Source organism: Xiphophorus couchianus, chromosome 6 (genome assembly GCF_001444195.1).
Source record: "Xiphophorus couchianus chromosome 6, X_couchianus-1.0, whole genome shotgun sequence".
NCBI lineage: Eukaryota > Metazoa > Chordata > Actinopteri > Cyprinodontiformes > Poeciliidae > Xiphophorus > Xiphophorus couchianus.
The window spans coordinates 15,265,134-15,290,306 of NC_040233.1; the positions used below are offsets into that span (position 1 = coordinate 15,265,134).

Here is a 25,173-nt window from a genome sequence, read left to right on the forward strand (position 1 = left end):
ATTAGAGGTATTGTAAGGAAACAACATCACCAATAAAACAAATCATTGCATGCCATGATACTTTTTATTTTACTTTCATACTTTACTTTTGAAATGTAAAGATTCTTCACAAGCATAGTCTCTGTTCTTCCAAACACTGTTCTGTAAGATCAAAGTACAGAAAGCCATTATGAACATAGTATTTACTATAGTACATTATAACTCCTGCAGCTTTACTCCTAAAATTTCCTGTCGTTAGTTTGTTGAGATGCTTGGCTGGCGTTTGGAAAGCCCCGACAGGGAGGAGGTTCCTTCAGTGCTGAACGCTGTCAGTAACACAGCGGTGGCTGACATTCAGGAGCTTCCTGCTACAGTTCAAACTCTACACTGGGTGGCGCCACAGTCCTATTTGGGAGACAGGGTAAGTCGGCTCATCCTGAAACACTGTGCCCATGAAGAGCTGAATTTCACAATGTTGGTGCTGCACAGAAAAGGGAAAATGGATGGTATCATAGCACTAAAGATATGTCTTCTGTATATCGTCTCAGCTTATATCTAATTGGTACAATTCAACTTAACATGCACATTTGCCTTTATGGACCAGTGAAGCTAATTAACACCATCCCTGTTTTGTTATGTATACAGTCAGGGGGTATATGAATATTACAAATGTTGCTTTATGTGCCTCTCATTCTAGAGATACCACTAAAAGTGCTATGATAACAATCTAGTGGTTGAAGTGTGAACTACAGGTGGAAGCGGATATTTTTAATGTAAATAATCTTAACTTTGAGCTAGGTAATGCAATAAAAATGTATTTAGGCTTTTTAATGTCTTCTACATATGACGAATCAGAATAGACAACATGTGGCCAAATTTGAAAGCTTATTTTCAATTTTGGGTATTAGTGAGACTAGGCAACTAAGGAATGGAAATGTGTAATACTAGTATTAAGAAATAATTATTCTGTGCATGCATTTTGATTACCCAACTCTGAATGAAAGAATTACTTAAGATTACATAAAAATAATGATGATGATGATAATGATAATATTTATAAAAGTACATATTTAATAACAAATAATGCAATATTTATTTGTTATAAAAGGGATGTATATGAAACACTATAGGATGAACACCTATGATTGTTCAATAAATATGTTGAAATTCAATTTCCAACATTGAATACAAATTGTTAAAATGAGCAAAGACATTTTGTGAATCTATTTAACTTCATGTCTAAATTTACACTAACTGTACGTGCAATGTTCAAATAAATAACCCCTTATTAAATTAATATTTGATTGACACCAAAAACAGACTTAATATTTTTTGTACAATCAAATATAAATTCAGGCATTAAGGAGAAATTGTCCATTATTTCATACACATTGCATTTTCCTGAAATTTTAGTCTATTTTCTGAAATCTCATTCAATACCAGATATTTACTCTTCCTTACCGATTCTTAGGTTTCATCTTATGGCGGCTTCCTCACCTACCAGTCCAAATCATTTGGGATTCCAAGTGAGGGCATGACTCTTATTGACAGACAACCAGACGTTCTGCTGACTGTATGTCATGGTCCCAGTACTTCAGCCTGACTGACCTGTTTTTTTGCTTTCATTCATAAAAATCAGTCATGTTTGCTTCTTTATTATTTCTCCTCCTTAAGGGTCAGACTCTGAGCCTGATCCATGTGGCGTCACAGGCTCCCCTTCCAGACAGGCTGCACCAGGGCAGAGTCCAACTTTTGGAGGTAAAATATATTATATTGTCTGATGCATGTAAGTATTTTAGAATGGATTTTAGTACAATCTGATGTTTAACCAATCTGGGATTATATAGATTGGTCCTAAAAATGGTCCAGAATGTTTTTTTAAATGTTGGACTTTAAACTGGAAGTGGAACAAAAATGATAAAGGATATCTTGCAGACTTCAATACACAGTAGGATACTTTCAATGTTTTTCTTGAACACACTCTACTCCACAATGTTGTTTCGATTTGACCCGATACTCTCATTGTTTGCAGGGAAACTGGCGCCATGCTGGCACCAACAGGCCTGTCTCCAGACAGGAGCTCATGATGGTCTTGGCAGGTCTGGTGGGCTTGAGGATCAGAGCCCTGTATTTTACTCAGACCCAGCGACTCAGTTTGGGGGAGGTGGGCCTGGAGGAGGCGACAGAGTCAGGAACTGGAGGTCCAGCAAACACTGTGGAAGTGTGCTCTTGTCCCACTGAGTACACCGGAGACTCCTGTGAGGTGAGAAGTTCTGGGCAGACACCCCATGATTTCAGATTAAAAGCATGCAAATTGCATAGAGCTATGCAATTTGCATCCTCACATGTCATTGCTTTCAGAATAGTTAAAAGAGTAGAATAATTTTTTTTATTATTCATTTAAATAATTTATTTATGTATTGTATGCATAGTGTATATACTTCGTTAAAATGGTAGGTTTTGGTGATGTAAAAAATTTTCCTCACGTCTTTACAATTTTCTCAGATTGTGAGGACATGTCTTGACCACTGCCCATTTCGGGTGACCCCAGATTTTCTGCAAGATATATTTCTGAACTTAACCTAAACTAAAATTTTTGTCTCTTGAAGTTAGTCAATAATTGTTTTGGACATATACATTGCTAAAACTAAATTCCCTTCTTATCAAAATTGACTTGCATTTGGAACAATTTATTATTCATTCAACTTAGTAAAAACATCATTTCAGTTTTATTAAAATTAACACTAGAGCAAATACTGTCACCACCATATTTCAGTTTAGGTTTCATGTGCTTTCAGTGATGTGCAATATCAGACCTGCTTGTTTTCATTAGAAGAAAAAAAAGGTTAGTTTTAGACTACATTTCCGACAAGATTGTAAGTGCACAGAGAGTACTAACTGGAAATTATGACAGTTTCTTTATTTTGGCCTTCAACATCTTGGCAGCCCCCCTCACACGTTTCTGTCTTGTCTTTTCATCAGTTTCGAAGAAACAAGTTTTGCAATTTGCAAAACAATTTTCTTTAATTATTGGTGACTGCTGTCACGTGATCATTATTTGTTTACTATATATAATTCTAAAACAAAATTTGGACCCTTTTCCTGACTGATATATTTTAATGCTATCCTTTAAATCCTTTGTCATTTGTCTGAAGACAAGCTTTTTAGCTAAAGGATGAAAATGAGCAAATGTCTGGAATGTCTGACTTTCATCAGATTTTAAAATAACTGGTGGGTCTTTCTTTCTATTTATCTATTTCTTTTCACTTGAATTGTACAAGATGCATGTCATATGTGCAAAATACATGTATTTTTGGTTAAATAAAAAGACAAGTTTAAATCCAGAAATAATAATTTTCTTATCTATATTTTCCTATTATATTGTCTTATAACTCCAGAACAGCCAATTACAAACTAACTTGCTTTTGCTTTTTTGCCTCTTATGCTGCATGTTTCAGTAACCTGTGTTTGCAACCAGATTACTCACATTCTATATGTATTTTAAAACATACATTATAAAAATAATGTATGTAGACTTATAATTTTGAATTATTGTACATTTTTCCACATTGAATAAAGGTTTTACAGCATAGTTTATTCCTTAACAAATCCCATCTTTAGTCAAGAACAAAACAAATGTAAAAGATACCGCCGGGTGGGGCTGAAATGGCATCTTGTCTTATTAAGAAGTTGGATCTGGTCCTCATGGTTTTTGGAGTGTCCTAACATGTCTGTACAAAGTGTCACACCCTGTTGCTGGAGGAAAAACTTATCAGCGGAGGAATTTGCTGGAAAATACCACATTTTGAAAACAGTGCAGCAACGTTGTGGAGCCCCAGACAACGTTATGTGGCACATTTATGCAGGCAAAATATTAGGGATCCTGGAGAGCCAAAATCACCAGAATAGGTGGCGCTTCCAGCAATTAGTTACCTGAGTATTCGCTTCATATAGTTACTTTGGAAGAAAGATTATTTTGTTTTTGTGAAATTAACTTTTTAATGAGCTCTTAGAAACTAGTTTGTATTCATAATATTTCCGCTGTTTTGCCCACAAAACCAAATCAAGAAAGAAATTCAAGCAACAAGTAATTAAAGAAGAGGAATTCCTGTAGATTTATTAGAGGCATTATTACAAGGGAACATGTTATGTTTTTTCTTGTAAGGCTGTTTCCATAAACCTACGTGTGTGCGTGTTTGATTGGGCATGTTTAAAGGAAGTTAATTATATGTGCCCAGAGGTGCTATGACACGGCGCCTTGCCTTGAAACGCAGGGTGTGTCTCTAGGCAACATAACGTTACTCATAAACCAGAGTGTGCTCACCTGAATGTTCCTCCAACACAAGCATTTGTCTGTAGCTACAGCTGACACACCCAAGTGTGTCTGTTGCATGTGTGTGGGGAGTGATTCACAAGTGAGTGTCTGGATTGTGTCGTCTAAGGATGTCTGACATTGCCTTCAGTCACAAATTTTTGTACACTCTGCAATATACTCGAATATTTCGGAAAATTATATTTTACGTAAAAGCAGCAGTTCAGAAATATTCATAACAAAATACCATCCAAGTAAATGCAAAGTTTTCTACGTAGCAGAATTTTTATTGACCTTACAGACAACAGAAAAGAAGAAAAACATTATCCACAGGGACTGTTTATTACAATTTGGCAAATTCAAAATCCAAGTATGAAGTTTGAAAAATATGTTTATTTCACTGACTGATTCTTTCTCAGCTCAACAGCAGCAAGGTCAAAGCACTCCATCATCACCGGTAGTGATGGCCAACAAATTAAACTTGTTTCTGTGTCTTAATTGTTGACAAAAACTTGAAGCTTTTACGTGAATTTTAAATCCTGCTTTTCTTTTAAGATAAAACAGAAATTGGTGGAATAACTTTTCTTCCAGTTATTGACTATGGTCAATAATGGTGATATGTTATTCATGAACATCATGCTGGATATCATGCTGGATAGCCTGTTTAATGGCGCTTTGCTGTTTATTACAAATTATGGAGCCCTAACTCATCCCTGTCTCTTGTGTACTAAGGTCAAATGTTTATTTCTGCATGTCTGCCTGTCTTGGCCACTGGTATGTTTTGATTTATAAATCTATTCTTAAGTTGACAGCACCTTATCATTCGTCTTTGTTAACTTTAAACAACAGCCTCCGGTCTCAAGACTTTTTCAATTTAATGTTCCTCGTGTCAGAACAGAACAGGGGAACAAAGCTTTCAGCTTTCCTGTCCCAACCTCATGAAACAGTTTACAATCAGAGCTTAAATGTAGAACATCAGTACCTCTGAATGTATTTAAGACCTTGATAGATGCCATTATGTTCGCATTGCAGAAGTGCAATTGTTTTACTTGAGTAATTTGTCTTATTGTAAGTTTATATTTATTGTGAGTACGTGTTATGACTGCTACCACTTCTTCACTTTTGCCCACTACATCTCAATGGATATGTTTTTTTGTTGTTGTTTACTATGGAAATAATTAAATACTTTTATTGTGAACAAAACTAAAGCCAGCAGAAGTACCACCAGTGGTAGATAAAGCACACTTTGACAACCATGAAGCTAAAGACATTGTCAAATTCTTTTAGCCATAACTATAGACCAACAGATTTCCTAACTTTTGTCAGTTTAATGTTTTTACTTTAAGACCTGTCCATGCATACCGGCAGTCTCCGTTTACTGTCTAAATTTGTTTTCTGGCCACCAAGATTATGTTATTGTGTATGCACATTTTTTTAGAAGAACGTAAAAGAGAGAGAGAGCGCGAGTGAGCATGTAAACACTTGCATGGAAGTGCTTGAATTCACCAAGTAGACTCATGCTGATCTGCCCGGCTGACTCAGGTAAACGGGGTGTGTCCTCATTGTGCCTCAGTGTGTGCATGTTTAAGAGGCTGAGACCAGGGGGAGCAAGGACAAACTTCGCACAGGAAAAGCTCTGGGAATGTCGGATACGAGCATGGATAGGCACTGGTGTAGAGGGGTTCTGTTGCGGATCCTAATATGCTGGACTTTAATTGGTCTTTGCTCTGCCGGACACAGACCTTTTAGCAAACAAGAGCGGCCCCACCGCACTGGACATCATGACAGGTTGCCTCAGAGGACTGACAGCCAGGCAGCTCAGCAGATAAAATATCCATCCTTAAATTACCAAGAACAGGTCACTCAGTATCTGTCAGTTTTTGATGCTAGTTTTCAGGTTCAGGTAAAAACCTATGCTGCATTTTGTTGTGAAAGAATGTTTTTTTGTTCACCTCAGCTGGTGCTTACGCTGTCTTTCATCCTTAAAAGTGTTAGTGATTAAATGACTGTTATCTCTATAAGCAAAGGGCAAGTTTCTCTGTTAATATGTTACGAAGTAAAATTCAAGCTAAGTTTATTGCTATGCGCAGTGAGAAATCTCCCAATCTGTGTGTAATTTAACATTATATTCAATATCCAGGCAATTAATGAATGGCTTTACTATTGATAATTGCATTCACAAAATAACTTTAAGGTCAATGAATTGAACTGCGATGTTCCAATCCAATTTACTGCTAGTATATATTTCCTTTGCTGTGAAAGGAGTTCTACAGTGTTACACCTATTAAAAAGAGTTAGAGAACAATGCTTTGTAGATGCATAATAAAATCTTTATTTTGGTGTGTTTTCTCTTTCAGAAATGTTCTCCTGGATTCTACAGAAAGACCAGCCTTTGTCTGCCCTGTGAGTGCAGCGGTTTGGCTGACGAGTGTGAAGATGAAACAGGGAGGTGTCTGGTAAGAAATTGCACATCAAGAAAGTGGCTTTTGATCTGAATTGGCCAACTGTTACTTAACCGTGGCATACTTTAATACCGCAGCATAATTTGCTAAGGTATTAACAGGATTAGCACTTAATCTTTTTTTTCTTAGAGTTTAGATAATGTCATTTCACTCAGTAAATGGACTTTAACAACATTCTAAAGAAAAAATCGTAATAAAAAAAACATCTGTTGTGTCATGAATCAATTTTCAGTTGATCTGACCCAAAATCAATATTTCCAGATCAGTGAATGCACATAACTTAAGCTTGACCAAGTCAGACTAAGAAAGACACTTTTAGTACAGAAGTTGTTACTGCGGGAAGAACATTGTTTAAACCATTCTAGTGGAATCAATTTGTTGTACTGAAACAACAAATTAGAAGGAATTTAAAAAGTAGTTCTGTTTTGAACTTCCAGCTTCCACCTGCCATGAAATGGATTTTGAAATGCTGGCAGCCTTTTTGAAATGTCAAAGTTAATGCTCCAGGAAACACAAAGACTGTATTTTCCAGTTGATAATCATGCTAATCCTTAATCCGTAATATAAAATGCAAAAGTTAGTTTGTCTCTGTTTTAAAACAGCTTTAAAACCCTGTTTTATTGCTGCTTACGGAAGTAATTAACGGCAAATAGAAGGAGGACTGCAAGGAAGTATTTAAAACGAGAGAAATAAAAATATGTAGCAGCTAAAATCTTAAACTGGACAGGTCAAAACTTTTCGGAATGTTTTTGGAAATTGATTGATCACTTGAACTTAGTCACAGAGACAGGACCTCTCAACTTCAGTGCACACAACTATATCTATTTGTTACCACTGGAATGTTTTTTTAATCCTCATTAAAAGTCCTCTTTTAAATTTCTCCCAACAACTTTCCTCTCCTTCATTCTTTTCTTTAGAGATACAATAGAGTTTTTTGCTCTTTGGAGTTCCAGTTGGGAAATTGTTGTGCAAGACAATTTCATATTATGTTATGTTTCATAACTTATGTTATGAAACATAACATAAATTGTTATGTTTCACAGGCACACTCAAGACTGTGCCCGTGCATGCCGTGCTTACACTGAGCCTCATATTTACAGCTCAACATCAAACAGACACAGCTGATTAACGACTAATGAATGCATTCTGACATTTTCAGAACTGCAAGGACAACACTGCTGGGGACCGATGTCAGCTCTGCAAAGAAGGTTATTTTGGCAACGCAGCGCGGAGGACGTGCAGACTGTGTCCGTGCCCATTTAGTGTATCCTCAAACAGGTGGGTGAAAAAATAAATAAAACTTTACTACTTTGCTGTTTTCTAATGCAACTATTTCGGTAACAACAGTGTAATCCCCCTGCTTCACGGTCAGTTTTGCAGTAAGTTGCGGAGATGTGTTGGGAGAAATCCAGTGTTCTTGCAAACCGGGCTACACCGGAATCAGGTGTGAGAGGTGAGTAAGTCAGAACGTGCAGACAGGAATGCTGCTGGCTTTTTTCCAATTTGCTTCCTATTCATTAATGCCTTCTCTTATGCAGTTGTGCTCCTGGTTATTATGGCGACCCGCTGAGACCAGGAGGAAATTGCCAGCCATGTAATTGCAACGGAAATGGAAACAGCTGTGATCCTAGGACTGGAGGTTAGATCCTGCATTCTTTCTCTTTAAAATATGTTATAATTAAAAATCAGTTTGCAATTCAAATCCATTGTGCTCTTCTTTCAGTCTGCAAGAACTATCTGGAGCCAGGAGACACAAACACAGATGAGCACTGTCATGGTGAATATATAAAAGAAAAGTAATCTCAGAGTTCTGATGGTATCTCAGGCCATTCATAATACCTGAAGTGTAATATTCTTCTGTTGTCTGTTTTTCCTTTCAGAATGTGATAATTGTGCTCAGACGCTACTAAGTGACTTGGAAAAACTCGACATTGAGCTGGCAAGGATAAAGGCTCAACTAGATAATGCTTCCATCAGTGGCGCCTTAAAGGAAAGGCTGAACAAGCTTGAAAAGGCTGTGTCTGATACTAAGGTAAGGCTCATGTCTTCATCTGTTTTTGCAAGATAGCTGAAGTCCTTTTCAACTTCTTACAGGTTTTTTTCCAGTAGTGCCCTGTATTTAGCGCCACCCTTTTGCATTACGTCTTCTTGCTCACAGAGCAGCACATCCCACTTTGACATTAGATGTGACATTGTGTGTTGAAACAGCTGAAACACTGACTTCTTTTAAATCTCAGAATTGCATTTGAAATGTAATCAATTACAAATTTATTGATGTAACTTGACTTAATGATTGATTCTATATTGCATTGTGATTCTGTGTTTGTAATGATATAAAGCACTTTGAAATGTCTTGCTGCTGAAATGTGCTATACAAATAAAATTTGATTGATTGATTGATTGATTGACCTTGCAGACTCTGGTCAACAAATTCAGCTCTGCCATTGACATGCAAAAGTCCAAAGTGGACCAGCTTGAGGAAGACGCCGACAGCCTTGCAGATGACATTAAATCCATGAAAGACAAGGTTTCAAAAACATGTCTGATGTTTTATGATTGCTTCAACGTGTAATTTAAGGAGCAGGTCTGTAAATGTGTGATTTTGTAACTTGATTTTACTTAGGCTGATAAGAGTGCTGGACACGCTGACAAAGCCATGGGCAATGCTGAAAAAACCTACAAAAGGGCAAAAGACCTCGAAGACGAGATCCAAAAACTGCTTGCGAAAATTAAAGGTATAAGGAAGCAAAAGACTCATTTTCTCCTGATGTTGTGTTTCACTTCTCTTTTACTTCCTCGTGTTATGGCCTCCTACTCACATTATGGGTGCTTTGCTATTTTGAAGACTTACTCTTTCAGCTGAAGAATGATGGTCGAGGTGATTCGTTGCCTGCTGATAGTTTGACTAAAATGCTGGAGAAGGCTCAGTCCATGGTGACAGAGATGAAGAACAGAAACTTCACCTCTCAGAAGACAGCTGCTGAGACAGAGAGAGCTGAGGCGATTAAATGTAAGTTACCCCATACAGAATATCCTAATGTGCATAATCAGAGCAGTTGTGATTTGTAATATAAGTCATACGTTGCCACTGACAAACGACACTCTATCATCAACTTCTAGTGCTCGACTACATCAAGAATAATTTTAGTAAGCAGAGTGTCCAGAATGAGGCTGCAGCAGAGAAGATCCGCAGCCACCTGAAGGATTACAATGCCAAGCTGAAGGACTTAGAGGAAGCTTTGGAAGAAGCAAGAAACCTGGTGAAAAAAGCCAATACCCAAAATGGTCTGAATGCACAGACACTGAAAAACTTGGAGGTAATCAAGCAGTAATTCATACATGCTTGTTCGTTAATAGCAATAATGAACAATCATCAACATTCATTTAATTGTCATTTGCGATGGTATTTTGCAGACATAGTGCTAGATACTTCACAGGGTAGCTGAAATTGTACAGTGAACCCCGCTGTCAGCACACCAACTCAGTTGATTTATGTTTTCCCTGCAGAAACGTATTGATGACTTAAAAGGGGAGGGGAAAACTGTTAAGAGCCAGATAGCTGTGGCTGAGGGTGAACTGAAGAAGACAGAGGATTTGGTGAAAATGCTCTCGGACAGTAAGATGGTAAATTTCACAAATGTTCAACGTATCTTCCTGAGTCATATTGGACACCTTAAAGGATTTCTTTCTTTTTTTGCCCTTAAATGTTTCAGATCATCAAACACATTTTAATGCCAGAGAAATGTATGACGAGAAAATGTATTGTTTTATCCAAATCAACTTGAACCAAACTCGGTGACAATTCCTTGTTTCTTGTAATCCAATGTATGTCACGCTCTGCCTTCTTTTTGTTCTGCAGGACTATGAGGTGCTAGCTGCACAGCTGGATGGTGCCAAGACTGATTTGACCAAGAAGGTGAATGAGATCGCCAAGGCAGCAGCAAAGAAGGACCTTGTGGAGGCTGCAGAGGAGCATGCAAAGAAGCTATCCAAGCTAGCAAAACAAATCGAGGAGTAAGTTTATTACTGTTTGTATATTAAATGCATATTGATGAAATGAATCAGAGCTATAGTGTCTTCTGTCTTTTCCATAGTTGATTTTAAAGTTAAACCAGTACAATTCAGTCATAATATTTGAAAATATTTTTGTAAAAATCTCTAACAACCATCTTATCTCAATAGTGCTATGAAGAATGCAAGTGGACTTCCCAAGGTGCGTGATGCAAAGGATGCTATTGAGGCTTATAAGAACATTACAGATGCCATTAAAGCTGCAGAGGCAGCAGCTGTGGAGGCCAAAGACGCTGCAGATAATGCCCTTAATGTAAGCTTTTAAATTCAGTACATGAACAGAACATGCAAACTTGACATAGCAACGATGAAATGTGGAACAAAGAAGCTTACATTTTGGAAATTGTTTTTTTTTTTTTTTTTTAGATTGTAAACAAAGAGAAACTCACAGATAAAGTCAAAGAACTAAAGGACAAGAGCAGTGTCCTGTTGAACAAGGCCAAGACGTCAGAAAAATACCTCCAGGGTATTTGGACTCCCTTTCCACACATGATTTTTGTAATAAACTAAAAGCTTATTTGCTTTTCTTTTTTTGTTATTGTTGCAGACACTGCAAGTAACCTCAATGACTTGAAGAATCGTCTAGCCAAAGCAAAAGAAAAGAAAAATGCTCTTAAGGACCGCCTCTCTGATGTTCAGAGTCAATTAGATGACACCAACAGAGGTGGAGTAGAAAAAAAAATCCAAGCAATTATTTAGAATCCGTGAAAAAACATGTTATTGGGATTATAACAATGCATCCAGATCACAAGACGATTCATTCACAATACTGAGTTTATGAAGACTAGGAAAGATTTCAGTAATAATTTAAAAATAACTAAGAATTTCTATTGTTTTTGTTTGTTTTTACTAATAGAGTAAACATTAAAGATAAAACTGTGTATTATGTGTAGATTTACTAATTTCAAGTGAAAGGCTTGCTTAAAGCGTTCATCTGCATTTCCACTACTCATAATAGTAGCATAAACTTACTTCACCAGACAAAGTCATATGTTGAACTGCAGATAACTTCCTGAGACAGACCTTGTTATGCCTCAAAGTTTTATACTACTTCTCTCCGAGAAAGACATTTGTTTCTGCTGTAATGGCTAGGCATTGTTTGTTTTTTTTCCAATCAGATGCCATTGGGGATATGATTGAGGAAGCCAAGAGGAAAGCAACTTCAGCCAATAACACAGCTGCCAACACTATGGACAAACTCAATAAAATTAGGAAGGAGATCGATAAGATCAGTGTGTCTCCTGTTAATGCCAATCTGAGCAATGACCTTAATGAAGTAGACCAGTCTGGTGAGTTTTCTGATTCTTTTCATGAACTGCTTCTCCTTTGCCTTGATAGTGGTCATACCAAATATATTTCTGTGTGAATAAAAATGCAAGAGAACACTATTTTACACATCTAATTTTTCTGTCTCTCAACTTTTAAACACAGTAAAGGATTTGCTGAAAACAATTCCATCACTGAACGATAAGATCTCTGAGGTTGAAAACCTGACCTCTGGGTTCTCAGGCCTCGGCAATATATCTGAAAACATAATGAAGATCAAAGAACTTATTGAACAGGCCAGAGATGCAGCCAACAAGGTACGTGCAATCAATCCCTCTAAATGCATCCTTGCATGCAAATACAGTTCCATAAAAGATGTTTCGTTTCGTCATGGAGGGAATTATTTTCTTACTTGCATAGGGTCAGGTTGGTTTGTATAGCTTATTTCTTTTAACACATGAATTGATCATTTTAAAACAGATTTTTTTATTAACCAAAGTTATCCTTCTACAATATCAAAATTAATCTGAATCATTATGAGTGAAATTTAAGGGGGGGGGAAAGAAACCTGTATGGGGCCAAATACTTTCTCACAGAGTAGCATAATCTATTTCTTTAACGAATCAAGGTGAGGTCTACATAACAGTTTGTCTTGTCTCCTCTTCAGATTGCGATCCCCATGAATTTTGCTGGGGAGGGTCACGTCGAGCTGCGCCCGCCAAAGAATCTAGATGACCTGAAGGCCTATACAACCCTGTCTTTGTTGCTGCAGAGACCCAAGGCGAGAGGAGACGGAAACCGCAGGCGCAGACAGGCTGGAGACAGCACAGACATGTTTGTGTTGTACCTTGGCAACAGAGACGTGAGTGAATCAATATCTGTGGTGATTTTTAGATTGTAATTTTGCTCACGAGACTAACAAAACTATGTTCTGCAGTCCTCAAAGAATTACATAGGTATGGTGTTGAGGAAAAATCGCTTGTACGGCCTGTACAAACTGAATGGACAGGAGTACGAGCTGGAGTCTGATTTAATTTCCACCTCCGACCCTCAGCCGGCCACATTTGATAAAGTGGATCTGCACAGGTGAACTACCTTACTTCAGCTCAGCTCTTACAGTGTCCCTTCAACATTTAGTTTTATTTTGCCACAAATTTAATTGTATTTTATTAGAAATATATGTGATAGACAAACACAAAGTTCATAGAAGTGCAAGGAAAATGATCAATGTTTTCCAAAAATCTTTATAAATTTAAACTTGAAAATCCAATGTTCATTTGTCTTCTAATAACCCAATGGAAATTCAATGCAGCCAATTCCCTTCAGAAGTCACTGATTAGGTAAATACAGCCAATTTGTTTATAATGTCATCTTAGTATAAATCCAGGTGTTTCATGAAGACCTCAACGGGTTTGAAATCATTATTAAATAAGCAGCATCATGAACATTATGTACACACTAAATAGGTCAGAGATAAAGCTAGGAGGAAGTTCAAATCAGTGTTAGGTAATATGGCAAGTTTTAAATCTCGTGGAGCACTGTGCAATGCCGACCCTAAAAAGAGTAGGTCCAGAGATGTTTATGTGTAGAGTGCAGGGAGACTTTATGTTGGTCTTCTACATACATTTCCAATTACATATGTTAACATTTGTAGCAGTAATATGAAGAAAGCACTTCTAAAGATTTTACGGTTCTCCAAACAAATTAAGTCAACTCTATGGCGATATGTAGATATCACCGTAGTGTCATCTTTCTTTTTTTGTAGAAAGATGAGTAGATGTAAAAATCACAAATTAAATTTTTTTTTTTTTTTATTATGACTTAGAATTTACCAAGATGTGGAGCTAAAGCTGACCAAAGACATAACCTCTGGGCCACTTGATAAGCCGTATAGCCATCGTCAGACCAATGAAGGAGCGGAGAACAAGAGCCTCCTGAAGTTCAGTCCTGATGACGTTGTCTTCTACGTTGGAGGCTACCCGTCCAACTTCACCGTGAGGAGCTGTAGCACATGTACCAACGTTCAATTGACAGACGGTTTTGTGTCCAGAATAGTCATCAGAAATTCTTTCTTGTGCTCCGTTTCACTTCAGCCTCCTCCCTCTATGAAGTTGCCAAAATACACGGGCTGCATCGAGTTCTCCACCTTTAACAGGAAGTTCATGAGTCTCTACAACTTCCAAAACGTAGAAAGGATCAATGTCCAGACTCCCTGCAAAAGGTACTGAGACTACAAATTTGAAGTATCATTTTGATGTCAGTGAGTCTATGTGTTATTTTAAGAATCTGATTACATGGTTTTTCTGTCTGCTGCTTGGTTCCTTCTAGAACTGTAAGTCAAGTAGACTCAGACTTTTATGAAGGCACCGGATATGGCAGAGTGGTCATGAACCAACTGCCGCGATCTATTGACATAAGTTTCAAGTCTAGCATGGAAAATGCTTTACTCTTCTTCACAGGAGATGAGGTAAAGGACCTTTATGATTAGCATTTAATTACATTTCTAATTAAATTACAGTGTATAATTATGTTAACCACAACTTCTTTTTTCTCCTCTGCGACAGAATAATTACTTCATGGTGACTGTGGAAAATGGTTACATTGTTTTGCATAGTAACGTGATCTCAAACCCATATAAAGGATCAGAAAAATTGTTCCCAGTAAGGAAGATTTTCTTCTTTTTGTGTTTCTTCTGGATGGTCTCCCTTTGAGTTTTATGCCCTTCAAAATTAACAATTTATTTGTATTTTTTCCACTTTTCTTTCTAGACTCAAGACAATTTTTTGACCATTAAGCTATCTTTTAGGTCTGACAGAATGAATATTATCGCCATCAGCAGACCAATTATTCCCTCATTCACTGAGTACGATTTCAACAACTTTAAAGATTTCTATATTGGCGGTGTAACGCAAGAGCTCAGAAAAAGGTACATCCTTATCAGCATTTTTTTATTTGTGTATTTCCATACTGTTTAAATGAGACCTGTATAAAGCCTGTTGTTTTTTGTTTGTTTTTCTTAATTTAAGGTGGGGCATCACCGCTCTACCATACAAGGGATGTTTGAAAGATTTCATTGTAAACAACAATATTAAACCGATTGATGAACCAGTGGGAATCAGCAAAGGCTGCTTGCAGGATTCACTGGTATGACTTTCATCTTATTTACACAGACCAACTGAAATATTGTTATTACTGTGAGGAAGAATACAGATCCATTCAGTAAATTAGAATATTATTGAAAAGTTTATTGATGTCAGTAACTCTGCCTCTAATTAAAGCACATTACATACTAGCAGATCAATTACACACAGCCTGATGTTTTAGAGCTTTTATTTCTATTAATGATGATTATTTCTTGCATACAGCTAATGAAATCATGACTTTTAAGATTAGAATATTACATCAGATCAGTAAAAACGATATACCTTCTTAAGGTTGGTATTTTTTAAAGGTACTCTTAATCTGACAAATAAGTCTCATCAGATTGCCTATGAGACTACATTTAGTTTTCTTCTGTAATACTTCACAAGGTAAGAACGTACCGAGTTGTGGTCTAGTGTAGAAGCATATAAAGCTCTCTAGGTTAATTGTGAAAATTTTCTGCTATGCAGGTAAAAATGAAATGTTTCATTTTTATTTTCTGAAGTGACAATGAACGGTCATTCATTTGTAGAAAAGGAATCTGGATCATAAAAGGGCCTCACGTTTGCCTTACTAAAAGCATGACATGTAAAGTTTTTGGAATTGATTATTTTATATTTTCCTGGTCAAAAACAAAGCTTAGTCCATAAAAATGTTTTATGATTGCGTGTGTCCCAAGTTTTGTTTTAAGAAAAAATAACTGGATGATCATGTCCCTATTTTATTGTACAATAAAAATGAAGGCAATAGTCAAGGTTAATGAAAATAAAAAAAACCCTTTGTTGTCTGAAACCTTCCATTTTACAAAACTTATTTGTCAGTGTAACTCTTGTTCAAACAAATTATTAAAAAGTGTCCAGCGACCACCAAAAGTGCACAGACCACCAGAATATTTTCAAATCTTCATTCTGCCATTCTATCTGGAAAAGTTCCAACGGCCCGTAAGAAGAAAAGAAAAAAATTAGGTGGTCTCTGCCAGATACATTACCATTAGCTCTTGTAGCAAGATAAAGATATAAAACAAATAGCCAAATCTTCACAGACTCGACTCAAAATTAGTCTTCCTTTATGGCCATCTCACATCCAATCTTTGTTTGAGAACAGATCCGTCTGGAATGTTGATTAAAAACTTTGTCTTATTTTACTACAGCCCCAACAGTGTTTAGTGACTCCTTTTTTTTCCCATCTTAAACTTTATCTGATGAAATTAACATCCATCCATTTTCTGTTCACCCTTGTCCCTAATGGGGTCGGGAGGGTTGCTGGTGCCCATCTCCAGCTACGTTCCGGGCGAGAGGCGGGGTCACCCTGGACAGGTCGCCAGTCTGTCGCAGGGCAACACAGAGACATACAGGACAAACAACCATGCACACACACACTCACACCTAGGGAGAATTTAGAGAAACCAATTGACCTGACAGTCATGTTTTTGGACTGTGGGAGGAAGCCGGAGTACCCGGAGAGAACCCACGCATGCACAGGGAGAACATGCAAACTCCATGCAGAAAGACCCCGGCCGGGAATCGAACCCAGGACCTTCTTGCTGCAAGGCAACAGTGCTACCAACTGCGCCACTGTGCAGCCCTGAAATTAACATTTGGATTTTTATTTTCAGTTTGATATTATGCTACTGTAATCACAGATGAACTTATCTAAAAGCTTTTTTCACGTATCTTCACATGCGTCATGCCTTCTGTTTAGAGTTCTTTCAAAGCGCAGTTCAACTTGGGGAGCTCCCTGAAAGCAGACCTCCAAGACTTCAGCTTGGAAAACAACGTAGCGGTGTCCATCGGATTCAAGAGCACAGAGACCCAGGGCGTTATTTTGCAGAACAAACAACTGGTAAAGTTACCTCTCTATTTTATAACAATCTTTTCTAATATGCTTATGCAAGAAGAAGTAAAATCTTTATTGTGGTTTTATCCTCCAGGAAAACCAGTTAAACATTGCAATGGAAAATGGCTATGTGATTCTGCACTTTGACACCAAGAAATGGAAATCAAGCAAACAGTACAATGATGGGAACTGGCACTATGTGACTGTCACCAAAAAAGAAGGAAGGTATAAAATAAAAATGTGTTTCACATGTTCTAAGAATGTAATGAGAAACCAAGTAATGCTTACTGAAATACTGAAAATAGATGGAAAGTGTGTAACTCTTCAGTTACAACTGGCTTACTATTTTAAAACCTAAAATGAAATAACATTTAATCCAAATCAGGAAAATGTTAAATTTTTAAATAATTTTTGCTACAAATGTTTTTTTTTCCTTCTTTTTCTTAAGGATTGCACTGCAGATTGATGATGAAGACTACGGTCAGGAAGAGAGTGGCACCATATCCATACCCAACACAGATGGCTCTGTTTGGCTTGGAAAAGAGAATTTCAAAGGCTGCATTTCCAACTTTTACACTCGACGGTAATTTTTCTTTCTTTCTTTCTGTGCCTACTAAAGCTACACTAGGTAACTTTAATAAAAATGCTTTTTACATATTTGCTAAAACTGTCACTATGTTGTGACAGTGTAACATGAGACAGGTAGTTTGTGAAAAAATGTAGTTCTTTGCTTCTTCCCAGTAGTCCTATTGCTCTCTGCAGAAATATGACGCTACCAGACTGACACATGCAATCAGATCCAGGAGGAGGGTCTTAGCGCGGACAATCACATTTGTGTCCTGCTTAAGATTACTGGTTTGCTGCAGCCATGCTCATGGCAGAGAAACAACTTACTGCTACAGAAAAACATGGCCATCATTAGTGGCCATGTTTCTTAGCCTATGCATTCAGCTCTGTGCAGCAGAGAGCAAGACGGAGGGTGTGATGGTGGTGGACAGTGCTAAGACCCTTCTCCTGGCTCTGATTGGTTGTTTTTGACCAAGTGCTATATTTCTGCAGATGGCATAAGGACCAAAAGGAGGAGGCAGAGGAGCTTGATTTTTTTCACAGATTGTCTGCCTCATATTATAAGGTCATGAAATGACAGTTAACAAACATGTAAAAGATATATTTTTTGTATAAGTTATCTACTTCAGCTTTAAAAGTGAAATATATGTGGTTTGGGTTGTTGTATCGTGTTTTTTGCCAAGGTGTGATCTCTATCCTATTTGATTGTGTTTTGCAGGCAGGACAACAACGTGTACAAGCCTGCAAACTTATATGACTTCCAGGCTACAGGAGACGTCAACATAGATGTGTGCACTGTCAGCAATCCCTTTCAACTGATAACAAACCGCTTCAGCAAAAAGGTGAGGTTTGACATCTATGCACAACTGAACTCCAGATCAGTTGTCTTAATAAAATACTAAATTCCATTATTCCAAAACTAAAGGGTATAAATCAGAGTTCCCCAACCCACGTCCTCAGGGCTCAGTGTCCAGCATCTGTTGCTGCACACCTGGCTTAAATGAATGGATAATTACGAGGTTTTGATACTTGGAGGCATGCTAAGTATATAATGCATTTGCATCAGGTGTGCTAGTGTTGAAACACATCTAAAATTTGCAGGACAATGTTCCCCAAACACCAGGATTGCTTACTGGTGTTTGGGGAACACCAGTAAGCAACCCCTTTTTTTTTTTTTTGTTTGTTTTTGGGGTTTTTTTTACAACCTTTCTTTATTCTATTGTATTTACAATTAAGATAAGATAATTTATTAGTCTTCTGTAGGAGAAATTTGTCTAGGGAGCAGGAGCAAAACTGCAGTACAACAATAAGAACAGCACAACCAAAACGGACAGTAGGCATAATTTAGGCATACATAAAAGCAAAAATACATAAAAACACAAATGTCAGATCTGCATTACATCCCCATAATCATTTCCATTCACATACAATACATCCTCTAAATGCTACTCTTGATCACCGGTGTAAGTCATCATTTTTTCCATTTCCACAAGCAAAACAAAACCTTCTGGGAAAAAGCACAAGGCAACTGAGAATTCATCCAAAAGTTACTGAAGAACGATGACAGAATGTCCAAAATGTGTTTACCGCTCAGGACAAAAGTAGTGAAAGCACATACTGCAGCTTGAATTTATTTTAATACATTTTTTACAGTGATTTATTCAGTAAATGAGTCAGAATAATTGCTGACTGCTGCAATGGCTTGAAGATTTAGTAAATGGGCAAACAATTTTAAAGCATTCCATGAAAAGTCCAGCCTGCTGGTAACTCACCACAGTGATGAATGACTGAAATTAGCATTGTTTGGCCAAGAGCTTGCCATATGTGCTCCAGTTCTGACCAGCATTGCTACTGCAAAGCGCGTGGGTATAAAATGTGGGTCATTGTTGAAATCTTGGAGTGATGGGAATCTGAGTTTCTGGCATAGTCTGTTTAGGTAGGTTAGGAAAAAAATCACACATTCATGACATATTTCAGCTAAAAAGGTTTATGTGCAATAAAACATTTCATTATATGTCTACAGCAATAGATAAAGAAAGCTTTCAAAATGTTCATATTATGCACTTACATAATTTTACGTTTTCTCAAGAATACTGTGTTTTTTCGTTAAATCTGTTTTTTTTCCTCTGATGATATTATGATGTTACCTAATAATTTGTGACCTAATGCTTGCTTCCTCTCTTATGAAGGAAATCATATCTAATCACATTTTCCTCTTACTGTCACTTTTATCAACTTGACATGATCTGTATTAAATTTTGCTGCCTCATTTTCTAGAGATGAAGAAGGAGACCAAAACCTGCAGATGACGACATCAATCTAACACTGACTGATGTACCCCTATGATTTTCTCTAGCATATGCACAAGCTCATTTATTTACTGTGTACTCTACACAATAAAAAAAAATGTGTATGAATGTTTCAGTATCCATGCCAAACAACAAAGCATATTGTATTTCATCCTTTGTTTCCTTTATTTGTGTTCACCATCTACATTGTGAATAATAACCCTGAAAGGAATATGTCTCTTCACTTTCTTCCATGTAATCCTTCTAAGTCATTCACAAGCACCTTGTTTTTAATCCACTAATGACACATAAAATCATGCTTGATTATATAATAAAAAAAAATGTGCTCTAATCACAGTTAATTTTAGTAGCCGCCTCCATCACTTTTTAATCACCTTTTCTAACACTCTTTGATCTGTGTGAATAATAAATAATCATGAAGTTGCATTTCCGGCTAAATGTGTGAAGGATGTATGCCGACCAGTTTAGCTTAAGAAGCCAAGGTGAAGCAGAGACGCCTGTTAAAGTGTGCAAATTCACAGAAATATCAGAAGAAAAGAAATTCTCAAAGAAATGTGTTGCAGTAATCAAGTGCAAGCACACTAAGCAGCATCGACTGAAATGTTAGGGTTGAACTGTGAGTATGTTGTGTATAGTCATGTAGACATGAGGTTAAAATGCTCAAAAGGCCTTTTCAACTTTTTAGTTTGCAGTAGTACCAGATAGAACATCAGACTTTGGCTTATTTATTTGAACTGAGTTAGCCCTGTGGCAAAGATTTCAAGACAACTATTCCTGCAAAGGTCTTAGGAGCATAGGCATATAGAGAAAAACCGCTTAAAAGCAGCTATCCAGTTGGTAATTTTTTTGCTTGCTTTAAGGAAATCGGAGAGGCAGTGAAGGTCCTTTAACATTGCAAATGGTTAAATCTGCAGATTCTGAAGATGTTTTTAGATCCCCAAAAATCTAGAGAGAAAGGAAAGGATGAGCTGATTACAACATAATTCAGACAATAGTCCTAAAACTGAATGATTGGAGGTACTAATTTACATAAGAATACATTAAGTATCCACTGAAGGACAAAAAAAGAGACCTTGAGAAGAAGCAAGAGGATTACTTGCATAAGCCTCACCTTGAAGTAAAAATATGTAGGCTTTTCTTTACTGCCACCTCTGGATTATCTTTTTTTAATCAAATCTACAATACATTAATTCCACTAATCACCCTTGTCCTTGCTTGCTCATTCTCACTGTACATGATATAACAATAAGATATTTTGGTTTGGAGCCATATATTAACCTTGATTCACAATAATTGAATAACATGAATAATGAATTATCAGCTGCATGGGTTCACGGAAGTGCAATAATATGCTGCCACTTTCACTCTACACATGGTGAAGCAAATAAAAAATCAGAGAATACTAACTTTAGGAGTGAAAAAGTTAGTTCTTATGAAGCTTTAAATGAAAGTGTGAAAAAATAGATGTCACAATAAAATAGGGGGACATGGGCTCATATCTGTATTTGCTTTTATTTTTATTAGAACATGAGCTAGATTAGTACAATCAATGCTAGTGAGTTGGTGATAAAGGGACTGAGTAAATTCACTGGTGAAAACCATTCAAATTCAAAACTATTAATGGAAACAAACACAGTTTGCCTCCTAAGGACAGTGTCCAACTGTAATTCTTATCATGACTTACCTTGGTGAATGGATGACAAATAAAATCTGAATTTGAGTTATTTTTTTAATAGACTTGTACTAGCCAATTAGCCAGTTATCCACTGACTGACTGATTCGTGGTATGCAGGTCATAGACAAAAATTTATATATTTTGACATTCATTAAATACTTAAAAGCAAAGAACTTCCACCGTATTTGGTCTACGAAAAAGCATCAATCAACAGCATGTCGTTTGATGCACTTCTTTAATTTGAGCCAAAATAATGATAAATATCACAGGGTTTGTGCTTTGATGCAAAAATACTATGCATTACTTTAGGGGATCTGCTGAACGTGTTTGCTCTTTTATGTGCTGTAGTCCACAGAAGAACAGCTCAAAGAAAAATTTAAACACATATCAATTTTAAACTTGCCGTTACCAACGATCAACTACAATTTAATTAACCACTTCAAAAATTCAATTGAGAAAAAATTTAATTTTAAATAAATTTAATCTGTTCCATTTATTTATTTTTTTTGCTTACCTTCCTGGTTGAAGGCAAGCCCCTTTAAATAAATGCTACATGAGAATAAAAAGAAAGTTCCTATTAGTCTGACTTTTGTTGTTAAGTGAGTAAACTGGGATGTATTATATTGGCCAAATACAAGCCTGAAATTTCCAATTAAAATTATTTAGTTTTGGGAGAATGTTTTCTGAAATTTAAGATTTAAAAAATAGCAGGTATTCCTTTTAGAAATAAAAACATAGCCTAGTAATAATACAGACAAAGCAGACCTATTATAAAAGTAAAAGTCTAAATCTAAAGTCACAAAAACGTCATACTTGGCAGAACACATGCTTGTGAAAATTTTTGCAACTCAAAAGCATGCTGCCTTAATTCCCAGCAGGGCGGGAGCCATCCAGAGACCAGCAGCTGATAGGAATTCAAATATCAACTTTTATTAAGGGTCTTCTCCTTTTTTTTTGTTTTTGTGCTGCTTTTCAGGATAGCGTGAAGCAAATAATAAATGAAAGCACCTCAGTCTGTGAATTCCCAGCCAAGCTTCAACATGCTTATCGCATGGGAGGGCCTGTGAGCAGCCTGAGCTACAGCCTACCGTTACAGGTCTTACAACCCAAGTGAGTGGCCAGTTTCCTTATGATCTCACATCTATGAATACCAAGTGTGCAAATAAAAACCAGAGCTGTAATTGAGAAGACTGTTTTTTTTTTTTTTTCTTTTATTCTATCCAGGCCTCACTTCTCTCTGGATGTCAGGACTCGGTCTCCTGAAGGTCTGCTATTCTTTGCGGCGACCAGAGGAGGGCAGTCTCATCTGGCGTTGTACATGTCTAAGGGCAGGATCAGACTCTCTGTGGGAAAACAGAGGGAGATATTCAACAGAGAGAAGTACAATGATGGAAAGTGGCATTCGGTAAGTGAATATACATCACTGTATACAAGCCTCCATATGTTTACAGCTAAAACCTGATGTTTACATGCTTTGCAGAAAAAGACACTTGCCTCTACATGGGTGAAATAAAATCAGTCATAATCTTTTCTGTTTTAGGTCAGGTAGGAGTACTACAATTATTTGCATTTGCCAAATACCAGAATAATAAGCGAGAAAAGTTTACATACGATATTTTCTTAGTAGTTGATAGAATTGTCTTTGAATCTGTTTAGCGTTGGTTGATAAATTAGGATCTCGTCCCACAAGCTTTTTTCTGTGCTCTGCTCTCAAATTTTCTCACATGTAAACATGTGGAAATATGTGATACACATGTGAAAAAATAGGAATCATATGTTTTGTTTTTTGGGGGGCCGGGGAGGGTTACCATGAAACTTTTCGTGACCTGTCGTTTTTCATGTCATTCATCACTTCATATGTGGTACATAATTTGCTCATGTGATTTTTGCAAGTAAAATCTATGGGATTTTTCTGTAAGGGGATGGTGATAATGGCCAATTTTAGTTTAATTAGACATGTTTTGAAAAATCATTTTTGTCCACGTGAGACTTTAAAATAGCATTCTATCTCTCTATGTCGGTTTTAGTGTGTTGATGTCATTCCTCTCTGATTGGCCTTTCAGCTCCTGGTGGTATTTCACTACAAATAATTACATTCGCTTACCAATACAACTTCAGCCAACAATTTAACATAGCCCTTTTCTTTTCTCAGATGTTAATGTTCACATTTGGAAACAAACATTCATTTCTGGAAAACAGAACCTGCCTCACACCTAAATGCTATCATGGCTGGACATTCCCGTTGTGTTTATACATGTGTAAAGTGTAGTTTTGAAAATGAATGTGGTAATTTTCCTTGGTAGTCAAGGATTAAAAAATGGCATTTATTCCTCCTGATAGCTCAGCAGATTTTTTCCCATAAATTCACAAAAGAGGTGTGTTTGAGATGTTCCTAGAACATCTCAAACACACAGGTTTCTTTTAAAAAATATATTTTAAATTATTTTTAAAATGTAATATTTTCCTGATTTGGATTAAATGTTATTTCATTTTAGGTTTTAAAATAGTAAGCCAGTTGTAACTGAAGAGTTACACACTTTCCATACAGATGTTTTGTTTGTGGGATCTGTGTTCCCACACACATTTGTGTGTGTTTGGGAACCAGTGGCGGGCCGTGCATTTCACACCTAGGCCTTCAGTAGTGCTCCGTCTGAATCAATCCAACCCTCAATAACTATTTTATGGCTATAAAAAATCTACTGCAGGTACAGCTGCGACACACATAAAAAAAGCATCAAAAATAACCTGATAAAATTGCAATATTATTTAGGAATATAGCAACATTTTACTCACCAAAAATCCTGATTATTTGTACACAAAATCCATCCTCCTTTCTATTAAAGTTCCTGCTTGCCCCCCAAAAAATGACACAGTCTTTTTAAGATTTCCCTATTTTTCTTCACCTTTTCGTTGTGGAGCTCCGTCTCCCTGCGCACTTGCTCGCTCAGCTGTAGATCCACTCTGGTTTCCCCAAAAGTTTTGGAAAGCACCGTTGCTTGTAAGTGTCCGGCAGTGCTTTGATGCCTCGTTGCTGCCTTGGTTAGGCGAGTCAAATTTACAAATCCAGTGTGGCTCCAAACACCATGTCGATCAGTGGCAAATAACAAAGCACTCCCAGCAATACAATTTGCAGCGTTCCCCGGAGCCTGTGAGCCAGGAGTACCGCTCGTAGTTAGTAGACTGAAGGTGGCGGACAAATCCTTTTCCCGGTTGTGACAGGCTTGCTAGCTCCGAAGTTGCCCGACCTTGCTAAACAATGTCCAGCTTTTCTTGAAAAGTCCGTCTTGAAAATGGCTTTGACAGTAAATCTCCAACCAAATCCATTTCTTCTCCTCCGTCACCCATTGTGGGTTGACAAACCAGCTATTAAATCAACACAACAATATCTTCTTCTTCTTTTTGTTTTTAATGGCGGTTGGCAAGCAACTTAATGGTGTGCATTACCGCCACCTACTGGTATGGAGTGTGGATCAGAACGCAACTCAACAATATCTTCGCTTGCGCAGCTCGCTACAGATGCAGTTTGCTAGCTCTGGCTAGTACACTTTGACTATC

General features: G+C 37.1%; 1 protein-coding gene across 3 annotated transcripts in view; it reads left to right on the forward strand.

The window, feature by feature from the left end:
- Positions 1-25,173, forward strand: part of LOC114146983 (laminin subunit alpha-3) — a 73,848-nt gene that overhangs the window by 43,308 nt on the left and 5,367 nt on the right. For 2 of the 3 annotated variants that reach the window (XM_028021461.1, XM_028021462.1), the window contains exons 37-71: positions 239-400; positions 1,451-1,552; positions 1,654-1,737; positions 2,012-2,242; positions 6,649-6,747; positions 7,913-8,031; positions 8,126-8,206; positions 8,292-8,392; positions 8,477-8,530; positions 8,634-8,785; positions 9,170-9,280; positions 9,377-9,488; positions 9,599-9,763; positions 9,874-10,070; positions 10,261-10,377; positions 10,613-10,767; positions 10,936-11,077; positions 11,191-11,290; positions 11,372-11,488; positions 11,943-12,113; positions 12,256-12,407; positions 12,758-12,952; positions 13,028-13,176; positions 13,916-14,084; positions 14,184-14,311; positions 14,419-14,557; positions 14,655-14,750; positions 14,859-15,016; positions 15,117-15,234; positions 16,933-17,073; positions 17,162-17,292; positions 17,516-17,650; positions 18,353-18,476; positions 22,595-22,728; positions 22,843-23,023. In XM_028021461.1, coding sequence (XP_027877262.1) covers positions 239-400; positions 1,451-1,552; positions 1,654-1,737; positions 2,012-2,242; positions 6,649-6,747; positions 7,913-8,031; positions 8,126-8,206; positions 8,292-8,392; positions 8,477-8,530; positions 8,634-8,785; positions 9,170-9,280; positions 9,377-9,488; positions 9,599-9,763; positions 9,874-10,070; positions 10,261-10,377; positions 10,613-10,767; positions 10,936-11,077; positions 11,191-11,290; positions 11,372-11,488; positions 11,943-12,113; positions 12,256-12,407; positions 12,758-12,952; positions 13,028-13,176; positions 13,916-14,084; positions 14,184-14,311; positions 14,419-14,557; positions 14,655-14,750; positions 14,859-15,016; positions 15,117-15,234; positions 16,933-17,073; positions 17,162-17,292; positions 17,516-17,650; positions 18,353-18,476; positions 22,595-22,728; positions 22,843-23,023 — 4,722 coding nt within the window. Of the gene's footprint in view, positions 1-238; positions 401-1,450; positions 1,553-1,653; positions 1,738-2,011; positions 2,243-6,648; positions 6,748-7,912; positions 8,032-8,125; positions 8,207-8,291; positions 8,393-8,476; positions 8,531-8,633; positions 8,786-9,169; positions 9,281-9,376; positions 9,489-9,598; positions 9,764-9,873; positions 10,071-10,260; positions 10,378-10,612; positions 10,768-10,935; positions 11,078-11,190; positions 11,291-11,371; positions 11,489-11,942; positions 12,114-12,255; positions 12,408-12,757; positions 12,953-13,027; positions 13,177-13,915; positions 14,085-14,183; positions 14,312-14,418; positions 14,558-14,654; positions 14,751-14,858; positions 15,017-15,116; positions 15,235-16,932; positions 17,074-17,161; positions 17,293-17,515; positions 17,651-18,352; positions 18,477-19,911; positions 20,370-22,594; positions 22,729-22,842; positions 23,024-25,173 lie in introns of those variants that run through there. The other variant, XM_028021463.1, reaches the window with a different exon arrangement.